Raw genomic sequence first — 15040 nt, 5'->3', positions numbered from 1 at the left:
TGCATTGTTAAGTTTGTCATAGTCAAGATTGGATCATTATATTAAAGATGTTTCAATTTTTCTTATAATATGACTTAGCAACAATGATCGATACGATTATTATAATTGACATAATTATGGAATATAGCTGAAATTCGGAATTAAAAATAAGGAATATAGGAAGAAAAGACTAGAGTCCATACTGGCATACCATAGAACTAATGGAAACTCGGAACTAGAAAAATAAGAAAACTAAAAAGTAGAGGTTAGAGTCCATATAGTAATACAATTTAGCTGGAATTCGGAATTAGAAAAATAACAAAACTAAAAGTAGAGGTTAGAGACCATATAAAAATACAATTTAACTGAAATTCGAAATTAAAGATAAGGAATATAGGAAGATAAGACTATAGTCCATACCGGTATACAATATAACTAATGGAAATTTGGGATTAGAAAAATAAGAAAATTAAAAGTAGAGGTTAGAGTCCATATAAAAATACACTTTAGAAATAACGAAAATTCAAAATTTTAAAAAATAAGGAATATGGAATGAAGTATATAGAGTCCATATAAAAATATAATTTAAAAATAATTAAATTCGCAATTAGAAAAAATAAATACTGAAAGATAAGTTTAGAGTCCAAATACAATTTAGACATAATAGAAACTAGGAATTAAAATAAGGAATATTGGAAGAAGAGTATAGAGTCATATAGGAATTTATAATTAACTAAAATTTGAAATAAAATTAATAAAATTAAAAGTAGAGTTTAGAGCACATGTAGAAACACATTTTACAAATAAATAAATAAATAAATTATAATAAAAAGGAATATTGGAACAATAGTCCATAAAGAAATAATATTGAAACATGAGTCCATATAGGAATACAATCTATAAATAATATTAACATAAGTTTAGAGTCCATAAAGAAATAAAATTAGAAATAATAAAAATTCAGAATTAAAATAATAAGAAATATTAGAAAAAGAGTCTAGAGTCCATATAAAAATACAATTTATAAAGAACGGAAATTCGGAATTAAAAATAAGAAATATTGGAAGATGAGTATAGGAATATAATTTAGAAATAACTAAAATTTTGAATTTTGAATAAGAAATATAGGAATAAAATTTATAAATAATAGAAATTCATGATTAAAAAAATAAAGAATGTTGGAAGAGGATTTTAGAGTACATATAGAAATATAATTTAGAAATAACTAAAATTCGCTATTAAAAATAATTAATAACTGTCATTTATATACAATACATTACGAATATTACACATTGGTTAGTTTGATCAAGTTAGTACAAAATTTAAAATTATGTTGTCATTTTAATATATTTGATAATAAAATATGAAATATGCTATTATATGAGAGAAAATATAAGAATGCTAGCCGCGCAATTTACGCGGGCCACCATGCTAGTTGAATATTAGAGAGTCACCCACAAGGCCACAAGAGGTACACCTGCTACTGGTTCCGTGGCGTCGTGGCACTACAATCGTATAATACCATCCACAAAGTCGCTCGCCCAACCGTTTATCAGTAGTAGTGTCTCTGGGGGACATAGGACAAGAATAAAATTTGCGAATAACTTATTTTTTCAATAATTTACGTTTATATACTTGCATGGAAAGGTTTTGCAAAAATATACCCGTTCCACGACGGTCCCGCATTTCCAAAACGCTGGACCGACGGTCCCGCGGGATGGCCATGCAGTACCGCAATTGTCCCATAGCTCCAAAACGCGGAACCGTTGCGGTCCCAGCTCCAAAACACACCACCGTGCTAATCAGCGATTTTGACATTGTTTTGCACTGTTCATGAGTCAGTCCCGCGGATCCAACGTGCGGAACCGGCCCATCAACAGTGCCAAACAGTGTCCAAAAAAGTAAATAAATTTGCTTGCTACACAGTGGCGCGTTTTGGAGCCGCGAGCTACGGGACCGTCACGGTGGCGCGCGGCTATCCCGCAGGACCGTCACGGTCCCACGTTTCTATCCCACGGGACGGGTATATTTTTGCAACTCTTTCCCATGCATTTATATAAATGTAAATAATTGGTAAAATAGATATATTCGTAAATTTTTTTCGGACAGGATAGTGCAATATATCTGACAAGTAATCTGAATGGGAAAAATCACAATTTAAAAGTGTCCTCCTAAGATCCTGCGGGTTGCTGGGCGAAAGCCCAAAAATCGTGAGAATCATTTGATTACAATAAGTTCCTCATCTTGAGGCCGAGTATGAATTTCGTTTTTGAACTGCAACACCAAATATAACATGTCTCTCTCTGAACTTGCATAATATTTATATTCGGTTTCGGCAAACGTGACGCTAAGTCAGCGTGGAACTCATGTGGACCTCACGTGTCAGCGACCAGCTTGCTCCTTCTATCTCCTCATCTTCCACCTTGCCCTCGCATCACCAGCTCTCCCTAGGCGGGCAAGCGGCAGGGACAAGGGCGGTGCGCATCACCGAGCTGGACTAGCTGCTACACTGAAAGGGACGACAGGCGGCAGACTAGAAGGAGGCGGGCTTGTGTAGTAGACCACCTTACGCCCCCCCCCCCCCCACACACACACACATCTCTAGCGTCGTGGTCGATGGGTGGGATGGGTGACGGGATTCTGCTGCGATGCCCGACAATCGCGCGGGAGCACCACCGTGCCAACTGCGACAACACCGGATTGAGATCAAATGCAGTAGCTACTAGGACTGCACGGTAACTACTGCACACAATCTGAGCCCTCTATGTCAAAATCTAACGGCCAAAACGGATTTGGCACAGTAAAATCAGAACAGTACCTTTCCACAGTAAATCACTACAGTGTTTTGCTACAGTGCTCGGATATATCTGGAACGTCCATTTTAAATCATGCGATGCTAGTTTGACTGCTTATTTTGCAGTCCCACTGGCTACTGCACCTGAATCGGATCCGACAACACCCGGTTAGGAGGAGTCCACGCCACCGTCCGAGCTCCACCGCTAGCTATACAGGGGTACTCGGCTCCAAGCTCCACTTTCCAATCGCTGCCGTCGGCTTCTTGGCTCTGAGCAACACCCTCCGGCTGCCGCTCCCATCTGTAGTTCTTTTTCCTTTCTTTGATCTTCATTTTTCATTAGGGCTAAATTTGATTGATATAAAAATTTGCCTTGCCAGTAGTTTCAATAATTTGGTAACTTCAGTAGCACTCGGAGCTTATTTAGAGTGGAGCCAATATTTTGAGAATTTTTACGGTATAATATACCGGTAGTACATACTATATATTGTCATTATAAACAATTCAAGGGTGTAAATTGATTTATCTACTCACTTAAATCAAATGTTGTAAAAAATTTAAGGGGGTAAAATGGTCTTTCTATGTGCTAGATAATCTCTCCTACTCTAGTTATCTAGCATGGGTTAATATGTTTATGTGCTTGATGGATTGGTCTGAACAAGAGATTTAATTGTGTCATCTATTCAACCATATCTAGTCAGTAATACGATGACACACAGACAATTAATATTACTATAGCAATGGAGATATAACACGAAATAGCTAAAGATCATTTTCTATTTTGTGGCAAATTCCCAACGTATCCTTATTTATACTGACAACATATACTAGCAGTATTGTACCTAAAAGTTCTCATATTTTGGTAACACTACCTTACCAAATTTCACCAAATTTTGGTAGTATCAAAACAAACTTATATTTTGATACTACCAACATTTAATAGTAGAGGACAAAAACATTCCATCTACCCTTAAAGCTGAAAATTTTCAGAAAAACTTATCCGAGTAACATATTTGAAGACGAGCATGTAGTAAACTTTGCTTTTGTCACGAGGGGCACCCGGCAACTTAGGATCTGGATTATCTGCACTTATCTCCGTAGCTACAGTAATATGAGCACAGCATGGTGTAAACAGTACATGGTCACTGTAGCAGAAGTGGCAGCATGCTCGGCAGCAAACCAGCAGTTCACCTTGCGCGTTGATCAGCGGAAGTACTGTAGCAGTTCGTCTCAAGCTTTGATCTGAAATATGCATGGCAGAGAATCCCATTCCGGCAAGTTAACATCTCAAGACTAAATTAGGAGGAGCGGTTCAATGGTCCGCAAAAGAATATTTATCTCTTCATGTGTAAAACCTCATTTGTACAGTCAAAATCCCAAAGCTACAATAGGTAACTTCGTTGTTGCAGCGACAATGCTTTTATCCAATTTTCCCTGCCATTTTGTTCCACCGCCGTCGTCCATCCAATTGCTGTTCATGTGTTTATTTACACTTCAAGTATTCACCAATCACCTCATGCCACTTAAAAACTCTCTAACATACGGCCTACATATTTTTGTACAAACATCTAAATCATGGTGATATAATTAAGCAGTGATGTAACACTGCTAGTATAGAAACCAACCGTCCATTTCTTGATCTTTACAAACATCAGAAACACTATGAAAAGTGATAAACTGTGCGGTCAGATGGCATCACTGGCCATCAGCCTGACCTCCTGTCATCCTCCCCATTGAGAGTGTGAAGTAGAGCAAGATCAACGTGCCCACACTAGACCTGCGAATCAAACAAGATATGTTAAGGGCTTGAGGTCATGTAGTGGATCACATCTTATAAGCAAGAAGCCCAGAACCAAGGTGAGGTCTTGGATATGTTTACAAAGCAATCATTTAATCTTCTTTTTAAAGACAGTATGCATAATAAGATATCTATCCCATAAGAGCTCTATTTCTCAAGTCAATTCAAGATCACGCCATAAGTTGAGAAAAGAAAATAATATGACAACATTGATTAATTGTGGTTCAACATTGATGCATTGCATCATTTGGGTTGTCACCGTGTACTACGGATTGCAGATTTTCGTGTACATAGTCTGTTTATAAGAATAACTGGCCCGCACAACACTGTCATTTAAAAACAAACAGATAACAAATTGAGAGCTTAAAGGCTTAAGAAATATAGAGTTTAGTCTATTACAGCTAGAAATGTTGACAAAATATGTTAAACCTGACAAATAACAGAACCCTGACAAATTAATTCTACGGGCTAGGAAAATTGTTCATCTGAAGACAAGCTGAGGTCGATTGGTACACAAAGCTAGACTGAAACAGACACATCTTACCAAACTGCAAGCTATTAAGAACTTTTCACCAAATGGAAAACTAGGCAGGTACACAGCTCCTAACCGCTGGCCATGACACTGACAAGGCAACAAAATAAAGCGCACACGGTTGGTCTGGAAGGGACCCCTATTGGTGTTTTAATCATATCTTGGCAGCTTCAAGAATAGCTACAAAGGGCCTATCTAGATGAAAGGGGAAAATGACCATATTATGAAAAATATCTCTACATAGGGCACCTAGTTCAAATGAAAGACCCAAGGAATTAATTCCTCGGAAACTCTTATAGGATGATGCACTTAAATTCGTTAGAATTTTAGATGATAAGAAACATCCAATCAAATTTATGGAAAATTTTCTTTGGACCTATGATATTGATGCCGATCATAGCATGCAATACCCATGATTTTCTCTGTATATAGTCAATCATCTTTGTTACGTATTATTGTGTTTCTACTTTCTAATTCACATAAGATGCAATGTATCCCTGTAATTTTCTATTAACAACACAGCTGATGAAGGCTACTGCCTTTTATCCTTAATGGAAAATCAAACTCACAGTGCTGCGAAGGCAAAAAGGATCTTCCTCGGGTCACGCCACCCTGGGACCCGTCTGCCTGTTCGTCGGCGCTTTGCCCCACCAGCTGTTGGTGTTGAAGGGTGGAACTGCTCCTTTGGGCTACCATCAACGTGCACAGGCACCACCTGCTTCTCATACACGGCCAACACACCTGTGCATATACAATATTGAGTTGTGCATACGTATCTGAGTACATTGAGGAGATAGGACAAGATGATATGTGTTGCATTACTACGTTTTCAACACAATAAACTTATGATGATTTCTAGCACATGCAGTGCTACTATATTTCAGAAGAACTGCAACTGGAGGCTTCTACAGTAACAGAGCTCTGAGCTCTGCAGTAGTGCTGCACAGATATGGTGGGTTAATTTTTTCTCTATGAATTTTTAGCTTTTTTTTTTGGGAGACTGTTGGGCCAGTGTGGTTCATCAGGTCATTTATGTTTGTATTTCTGACCTATATCCAAGTATTTTGCCCTATGGATAACAATGTCAAACTCATAATTAAACCTGGTTTCCACTCCTTAATTTATTGCATAGAGATGTTGTCGTCATGAATCATCTAGATGCAAGGATTGATCCCTCTGACCTTTAAATTTTTATGCTAGCCAATTGGTCGCACCCTCTTAAGCAAATTCACATGAAATGGTAGATGGGAAGCAGGATTTGGGGATCATTTGCATCGGGTTGCAAACCCTATGCAATTGGCAACGTGACCCCTTATAAAGTTGTACCAAGTATTAGCAATGGTACAGCCAGAGATTTGGTGTACTAGTTAATAGTAGTACAGTGTGGTGCCTGGCCCATGGCCCATGGGGATAGCCAAGTTTCATGATAGTCAAGTTGGTGGCAGGTAACGTTGGGAGTTTGTTCCCAAGGATTGATGAGAATGCAGCTATCTCACGCAAAGCATCTGACACGACACACGATTTTAAGGTATGCATTCGAGGATCCCACGCAAGCTGACGCATGCGTGGAGCAGTGGACAAACTGAATCCAGCACAGGGCCATCCGGGCGATAAATTCAGAACACCAAACTAATTATTATGAACGGAAATTAGAGATTACGAGTATAATTTCTAACTGATACTACCCCGGTAGTGGTAAAAGGGGGAAGAAATTGGACTCTGAGATGTTCCTGGAATCAGAATTTCAGAATGAGCGCAGCATGGTGATGAACTGACCTGTGGTAGAAGGATTGGCGTCTCCGCTCCTCTCCCGCTCGAGGCCCTTCCCAGCGAAGGAGGACTCCATCTTCTTCTACGATCGCACAAACAAGGTCAGAAGAACTAAGATTACCACACGCGAACAAACCGAATTCCAGTCAAGCGAGGACGCTTACGGGCTCCGCTTCTGCCCCGGCCGTCTCCGCCTCGCCCCCGATGTCGACCGCCACGAACTCCGGCGCGGCGCCCCGGTCCGCTTCCCGGCGGACGAGGTCCATGGCCATACGCGTGCCGACCGACGACGCTACCTCCTCCTCCACGAGACTCAGCTGCTGCTGCCGCCACCCAAGGGAAAAGGCACGAACTCACATATATCAGGCACACACGGGTGGCAGAGTACGGCACCGCTGAGTCCGCGACCCGCGTGGAGGAGTCGAGTCGTCCCCCGAGACTTGAACCGGTCGCTGCTCTTGACTCCAAGCGGCTCCCCCGCAGACGACGGGGCGAAGCGGCGTGGGAGACGGGGCGCCGCGGCGGCGGCGTGGAGCTCGGCGAGGTGGGGGAAGAGGAAGTGCGAGGGCGGCTTGGGCTTGGGATTTAAGAACGCGGCGGGGAGACGAAACGAAACGGCCGGACGATGGAGGATGGGGAGGGGGGGACCGCGGCCGCTCACCAAAATCGGGCGGGCGAGGCGGCACGGGAGGTGTGAGCGTGACACGTACACGTGGCGGCGACGTGTGTGGGTGTCGCGCGCGCGGAACCGGACAAGAAAATCACCCCCCCCCCCCCCCCCTTCCTTCTGTCCATTCGAAGCAAGAGGATTGATTATACGGCTCACCGCTCACGCCCGCACGCACGTACAGCGGACGGAGTACAGGAGAAAGGAGATAAATGCCGTGGGTTTATCGCTTTTTGTTTAAGCAAAGCTCGATCATTAAACTTCTCAAGAGCTCAATTAGTACTATATTAGCTTATCTTGAAGCTAACATTATAGATATATAATAGATTAGCTATAAAATTTGGCTATAATTTTTTTCTTCTCTCTATCTCTCACTTATATATTTAATGTATTTATCTTGAAGCTTGTGTTAAGCTAGTTCTTACATAAGAACCAATACTCTTATTTTTTTTTGTTGCCTCTCTTCTTCGTATAAGTTTATAGTAGACTTATAACTTACTATTATATTTGCTCTGAAAAGTGTGGGTTGGATGGTGGGTGGGCCCCGTGAGGTGGGTTGGGATGTTTTCCGCACAATTGTTAATGTCGTGTTTCTAGTTCGAAAGAAGCTCAGAAGCTGTTTCCTCGTAGTCATAGGGTGATGTGGCAATTGTTCCTTTTCTTTTTCTGTTTCGCGCATCGAGCAGGGTGAGCATTTTAGTTGTGACGGGAGGTAATCAACTCATGACTACACAAACGTTAACCAGAAATGAGATGGGCGCTCTTCCAACACCCACCAGCCCATTCTCGGGTGTCACGTTCACTTATGGAAAAAGTACACCGAAGGTCCCTCAATTTGTCATCGAGTTACAAAATCGTCCCCTAAACGCAAAACCAGATATATGACATCCCTCAACTCACAAAACTGTTCACTTTATGTTCCTCGGTGGTTTTATCTCCGGTTATATCCAACGTGACGGCTGAGTCAACGTGAGACCCACATGGGCCCCACATGGGCCCCATATGTAAGGGAGACCATGTCACCGCCCTCTCTCTTTTTTTCCCCTCTTCTCCCCTCGTCTATCCTTTTTCCTCTGGGCGTGGATGGCGGCTGACAGGGAAGGAGCGCGGCGGAGAGGAGGGCCGTGCGGCGCCATTGTCGTGGCTGCGCGTTGTTGTCGGGGTGAGGCGGCGACGCATGGTGGCGCGGGCGGCGTGGCGGAGGGCAAGGCCGGTTCGGCCGGCGGTTGGCGAGGGAAGAGCGCGGTGGATAGGAGGGCCGAGGGCCGATGACTTGGACACGGTGAGCTCCGCCGGCTGCGGTGGAGACGGCTACGACCATGGCCTCTCGCTCGCTTTCGCCGGTAGGTGGAGCCGGCTACTAGCGTGGCGATGGCGGTGGGCACATTGAAGAGGATGAGCGGCTCGATCTAACTGATGGGGATGCCGGTCTCAATGTTGAGCTGCCCCAGGGCGCCCTTGCCGGTGAAGAAGAACAGGAGCACCAGCATCCACACCTAGGTGGTGCAGCGCCTGCGGATCTAGGGTGTCGACGACCTCGGCCGGATCCCCATCCCTCCTTTGCCGCCGCCACTTACGCCGACACCCTCCTCCACATCGCCGCTGGTCGTCGCTGCTCCGCGTGCCGGTCGGGGTGGGTGGGGGAGACGGGATGGGCGATCTAGCTTCTCCCCGCCGGCTTTCATCGTCTATCCTCCTCACCGGCCAGTGCCCATCGTCGGCTTTCTCCTCACCGTCCGAACGGGCTCACCGGCCCCTCCCTTGACCGAGCCCAATGAGCGGTGGCGGCGGCAAAGCTCGGTGGCCACATCGGACACGCGGAACATCTTCTTCACAAGGACCGGCATTGCGAGGGCGTGGCCCCGCGCGCTCGCGCGGCCTTCCTCCGAGGTGAGCATTGCGTCGAACACCGCCAGGGCCTTCTCGGACACGCTCTTGTCAGCGTCTACGAGGGCCTCGATTAGTGTTGGGATGAGCCCCGTGGACGCTACCCTCGTCGCGACGCGCTTGTCGGAGCTCACCAGGTGGGTGGTGGCGACCATGGCGGCCTTGGTGACCTGCGGGTAGATCAGAGCCTTGATGATCACAACCAGTACAACGTTCAGCCTTCTGGGCAAGCTCCCGTGCTTGGCAATTGCGACGAGATCGAGAACCCATCGAGCTAGACGAGGCCAAGACCCTGGCCGCTTCCTTGTCCAATGGCATCATGCAAACCAATGCCGCGGCGGCGAGAGACTCGAACGCCGCGGCCAGCATGCGCCCCGTGCCGACAGACACGAAGCATCGCCGGTTCCGCTCGCTGTCCCTCGCAAGCGCCCGGACCCTGGCGACCGCCCCGGTGGCGCGCTCCGCCGCGCCGACTCGTCGACGTCGAACAACAGCTCGGAGGCCTGGACTGGGATGCGCTCCACGCCACCTCTCCCCATCTGCCGCCGGCTGCATCGAGAAGAGAGGAGAAAAGAAGAAATAAAAGAAAAGAGAAAAAGAAGAGAAGAAATAAGACAGGATGATGTCAGAACCATCGAGGGATCTAAAGTGAATGGTTTTGTAAGTTAAAGGATGTCATATATCTGGTATTGCGGTTGAGGGACGATTTTGTAACCTGATGACAAGTTGAGGGACCTTCGGTGTACTTTTTCCAAGAAACAGCTCAATAGTCACCAAAAGTCTTGAGCCTTTGTTACTGGGCCAACTTTGTGTTGTGCTAATCACTGGGCCTCAAATTGTAGGTCTATCCGGAGACAGCTTCCTCACTCGTCGTGTTTGGATGAATTTTTTTTATTAAAATATTTACAAAACTAATTTTGTGTTTCAAAGGGCAACTAGTTTTGTAAATTTACAAAAATAATTTTTAAATTTTACAAAATTTACAAAACTAATTTTTAAAAATCACTCTCAAATCACCCTCCCAAAGAGTGGCGGGCGACTAGTTATGTAAATTTTTGAAACACAAATTAGTTTTGTAAATATTTTAATAAAAAATTAGAAATAAAAAAAATTGTGTTTGGACCGGGATTATACCATTAATTGCAGGTGTAAGCCTTTTAACGATATACTTGCTCCGTTTCTAAATTAAATCAACTTAGTACATTCAAATTCGTAGGACTTTACGTATAAGGTTGCTTTATTTTAGGATTGATGGTGTAGTGGTCCCTAACAATTTGCCTGTGTCATGAACCGTCAAAAACTAGACAAAACTCAATGCTCAAAAATTGAATTTAAACTTTTGATTTCAAAATACCGAAATTCCGGTTGAAAATAATCGAGGCTGAGAGGCTCGTTCCCCTCACATGAGGCAGCGTTATATTTCCAGCGTAAGAGCAACTCCAACGGAATCGGTATCCGGCTGGCCAAGCCAAATTTTGGCCATCGATGGGAAAAAACAGGGTCCAACGGACTGGCTATCACGCTAGCTATCGCAGTCGGCTGGCCAAATGACTGGGATCGCTGGCCAAATTTGGTCAGTCGGGAGCGCTCGCCATCCTCTCCCTCGCATTGTCTCTCTCTTCACGTGCTCTCTCCTCTGCGCGCGGACACGGCGCAGGCGGAGTGGTTGAAGCCGAGGCGCCAGTGGTTCGGTAGCGGCGCCGGCACCGGGCGGCCGAGCAGGGCAACGCCGACGCCGCCTCGCGTGCACGGATTTGCCGCCGCCGGTTTCTCCAACTAGCAGGAGAGCGTGGGGCACCTGGGAGAGCAACTGGAGGACGGAGGCGAGATGGGAACGGAGCGAGACGGCATCATCGCGGAGGCGGAGCGCGTCGCGGCAGGCGAGCGGGATGCGGTGGAGCGCGTCGGCGCTGTCCTGCTCGAGCGCGGCCGCGGCGTCGTCGGCGGCCGAGCGGAGGCGCTCCTCGGCGTCGGCGAGGAAGCGGTCGAGCAGCTCCGACGGGTGGCGCGCGTCCACCACTTCGGGTCGAACCCCTCCTCCCCGAACTCCGACGCGTCCACCACCACCATTTTCAGCCCCCACTCGCTATGCCTCCTCCGCCGCCGCCACCGCCGCGGCTCGTCGTGGACTTGGACGAGGGAGACAAGGTGGAGTGGCTCTGAGTTTGCTGGATTGCTACTACTCCTTTGCTAGGTGGGAAAAAGAGAAAGAAGAGGGAGAGGAGGAAGAAAAGCAACGACTGACATGTGGGGAACCAGTGTCATAGACTTAAAACAGAGTGGGTAGATGGAGAGGCTGTTGGAGCGAGTAACTAGTTTAAGTGGCCAAATCAGATGGAGAGTTGGCTATATGGGTATTTGGAGAGTCCAATTTAGAGAGACTATTGGAGATGCTCTAACATAGGCTTGTTTGGCCAAAATGATGCCTTTTGGCCAATTACAGCCTTTTTCCTTTTTTCTTAAACATTTTTCCAATCTTTCCAAGTGTCCAATTCCAAAGGTATGGAAATACGATATTTCAAAAATAAAAAACTATTCCCAATAAATATCATTGTATTTATAGGAATATTTAGATTCTTTTAGTTACATATTTGATAACGAAAGGACGTCAACCAAAATATTATGATTGGGATAGAATGTTACATTTTACAATTTTACATGAATGGAAAAGCACGGCCACAGCCATCCACTATGGTGCAAAGTGCTATGTTCTTCCTTCGTCTAGAAAAATAATTTCTAGGGATAAATATGGAGAAGCAACTGTTTAGATTCATCTCCATTAGTTAGTTTTTTTTCTAAGATAAAGGGTGTACTACACTACACTCTACAGTCTACACAGAATAGAGCAAAAAACACAGCTGCATAGCTGGTCTGCTCAAAGCAGAGCAGCCACCGAGCTCTTCATCCGGGTACAGCACCATGCAATGCACCTTCAAGCCCTCCGATGCATTATGTTCACCATTCCTCAGTGATACTCCAAACCACCTTATTGGGCGAACACAACACCCGTCAAAAAACTAGGTGTTCTATTCTTTCCAAATCATCCATATGATTAGGATGACCACCGCATCAAACACATATCATCGACCTTTGGTAAGAGGACTTGCATGCTGCCGCCCACCAGATTACTAGGTCAAAGTACCCATCTAGTTGCAGCATGATCTACCATCGTGTACTGAAGGGATATGAGGTGCCAACAAGTATCAAACTTTAGAACAGAGTAGACATCCCGACAGACTTGGCCATCCTCTCCGATCCAAATTGTCTAAAGTTAAACACCTCCCCCTAACTTCTAAAAACATGAAGAGTTTGCAACGCCCCGAAGATTTCATCTTCCAAAGGAATTTCTTGAGTTTCCCACGTATCTATTCCTCTATACCCTCCCCTGCAATGATCCAATTTGATCTTGCAAGACAGCGATTCAATCGCCACCGTCCTAATCCTATCGTGGTTATGGATAGTTGGATTTCGAAATTATCTTTTGCATTTGTAGCTTGCCGCAGTAACTATATGAAGCTCCGTGTTCGGATTGAGCGTAGGCCGCCTAAACGACGCTTGTCAACAGGATTGCAGTCAGTACTCCTCAGAGTTGACACGGGAATTCACAGTCAACCTTTGTTAAGTCCGATGAAACTTACGCAAAATCTATGACTCAACAACAAATCTCGAAGAGCGTCATTCCCTGTGGAGGTAGGCAAAGAGGGCGGCGGTCTGTCAAGTGATGTGCACGTTAATAGCAGAGGCTTGTGGATGAGTCATTGCGGTAATGTCGTAGCATCCTATCGATCTATTCCATTACTGTTGTATGGTTGCGGTTATTTTCCCAATTTAGCAGCCCCTACCTTTAGAAAGTACGGTCTTGGCCTATGATGTTCTATCTCAGATGATGTACCAAGGATTTTATTTCACATGAACTTTGTCTTTAATGTTTAACAAATTTGCTTTGTTTTCTTTTAAAAAAAGTTATGCATCAGTTCAGATACAATGCAACCTCATCTATATATCCTATATAGTTGGCATCAAAAACTAAATATGCATTGGGCCACATCACCCACAAACAAGAGCCATTGGATCATTGCACCAAAAACTAAACATACATTGAGCCATATCTTGAATCAGAATTAATGCGTAGGTTCAAATGAAAATATATGTATTCTCTAACATAATTAATGCGTAGGTGAGTTAGTAAAGGAGAGCACGTGTGAATGAAATATCTTGGATTCAAATCCTAGCTATGAAAAATTATCAAAAATAAATAGTTAGGATGATAGATTAATATTTAAAGTTTTAATTTGGTATGTAGAACTAATGTAACACATGGAGTAATGACAATAATTATTTATGACTATGTGAAGTGTTGCAATATGATTTTTTTGCCACATCCATTTTGTGGCAATATCAAAATTTATTACCACTAAATAAAAACTATTGCAATAACCTATTACCACGCTATTTATTACCATGGCTAGCAACAATTTTAAAATGGTGGCAACATGTATCTATTGCCATAATTTTAGTATTCATGCCACGATTTTTTTCGTGGCGACAACTTATTTTTCTATTAGTGAAATTTATAGTTGCATTGCACATATGAATAGTTCGCCGCGACTTGTGGGGAGTATCATCTAGTATCATATATACCCCAGGCCCCATTTCAACTTGTTGAAGATGAAAATTAAGTAGCGCATGCAAAACGAGAAAACTATTAGCACATGATTAATTGAGTTTTAATTATTTTAAACTTGAAAAATATAATTATCTAATATTTTAAAGAAACTTTAGAGTGAATTTCAGAAACCCCAGGTTTTGGGGCACCTATAACACAAAACCCCAGGCATTACGATTTGTTTTGAAGAACCCTAAGTTTTGGGGCAAAATGTTTCAAGAAACCCCATGTTTAAGCTTATATCATCGTTTTTGCTAATATATTTATGGATAATAATTGAAAAAAATAATACGAGATATTTCTGAGTATATATAAATGCTAGCCTCATTTTAATGAGCAAAGGTCATTGGTAGTATAATTGTTTATATGTATAAATAATAGGTTAGTGTGTCATTATTAATGATGTTCTATTGCGTTTTTATCAATTGTGCAACTAAAGAGTAAGGAAAAAGATATATTACATAGGATCGGGTGTGTATTTGGAGCTTACTAATGTAAAAATATACTAAAAATCATATATAATATTTAAATTATGAGTATTTGAGTAAATATGGGGTTTCTTGAAACATTTACCCTAAAACATGGGGTTTCTCTAAACAAATATTATAACGTGGGTTTTATGAAATTCACTCAAACTTTTATGTATAAAGTTTTAGTGCAAAATACGTCGTTTAAAAAACGTGCTAGCATTAACTGAGATAAAATCTATAACTTCGGCAGTGTTTAGTTCCCTTCAAACTTTTAAAAATTCTGTCACATCAAATATTTGGACACATGTATGGAGCATTAAATATGGAAAAAAACAATTGCACAGTTTATATGTAAATTGCGAGACGAATCTTTTGAGCCTAATTACGCTATAATTTGACAATATGACGATACAATAAATATTTACTAATGATAGATTAATTAGGCTTAATAAATTCGTCGCAGTTTACAGGTGGAAT

The 15040-nt window shown here is 43.2% G+C and overlaps 1 protein-coding gene across 2 annotated transcripts; it reads right to left on the bottom strand.

Annotated features, from left to right (window-relative positions):
• Nucleotides 1-4071: 4071 nt before the first annotated feature.
• Nucleotides 4072-7507, bottom strand: LOC4325858 (uncharacterized). Of its 2 annotated transcripts, none has more exons than XM_015770003.3 (4): nt 7038-7507; nt 6880-6955; nt 5673-5844; nt 4072-4550 (listed from the first exon to the last, which is right to left on the bottom strand). In XM_015770003.3, exons 1-4 carry the CDS (start codon nt 7143-7145, stop codon nt 4469-4471), a joined length of 438 nt encoding a protein of 145 aa, XP_015625489.1. In that variant the 5' UTR covers nt 7146-7507; the 3' UTR covers nt 4072-4468. The 2 variants fall into 2 exon arrangements, with proteins under 2 accessions (XP_015625489.1, XP_015625497.1); XM_015770011.3 differs by having other exon boundaries at nt 6880-6952.
• Between the last annotated feature and the right edge of the window lie 7533 nt (nt 7508-15040).

This window comes from Oryza sativa, chromosome 1 (assembly GCF_034140825.1).
Source record: "Oryza sativa Japonica Group chromosome 1, ASM3414082v1".
Lineage (NCBI taxonomy): Eukaryota > Viridiplantae > Streptophyta > Magnoliopsida > Poales > Poaceae > Oryza > Oryza sativa.
The sequence above is the reverse complement of the archived record's forward strand: the minus strand, read 5'-3'. Positions and strand labels throughout refer to the sequence as shown.

Excerpts from the sequence above, each read along its gene's own strand:
- LOC4325858 (XM_015770003.3), bottom strand. The coding sequence starts at position 7,145 with ATGGCCATGGACCTCGTCCGCCGGGAAGCGGACCGGGGCGCCGCGCCG. Across the intron at positions 6,956-7,037 it reads CCGGGGCAGAAGCGGAGCCC|AAGAAGATGGAGTCCTCCTT; the intron begins GTAAGCGTCCTC and ends GTGCGATCGTAG. Across the intron at positions 4,551-5,672 it reads CTTTTTGCCTTCGCAGCACT|GTCTAGTGTGGGCACGTTGA; the intron begins GTGAGTTTGATT and ends TTTGATTCGCAG.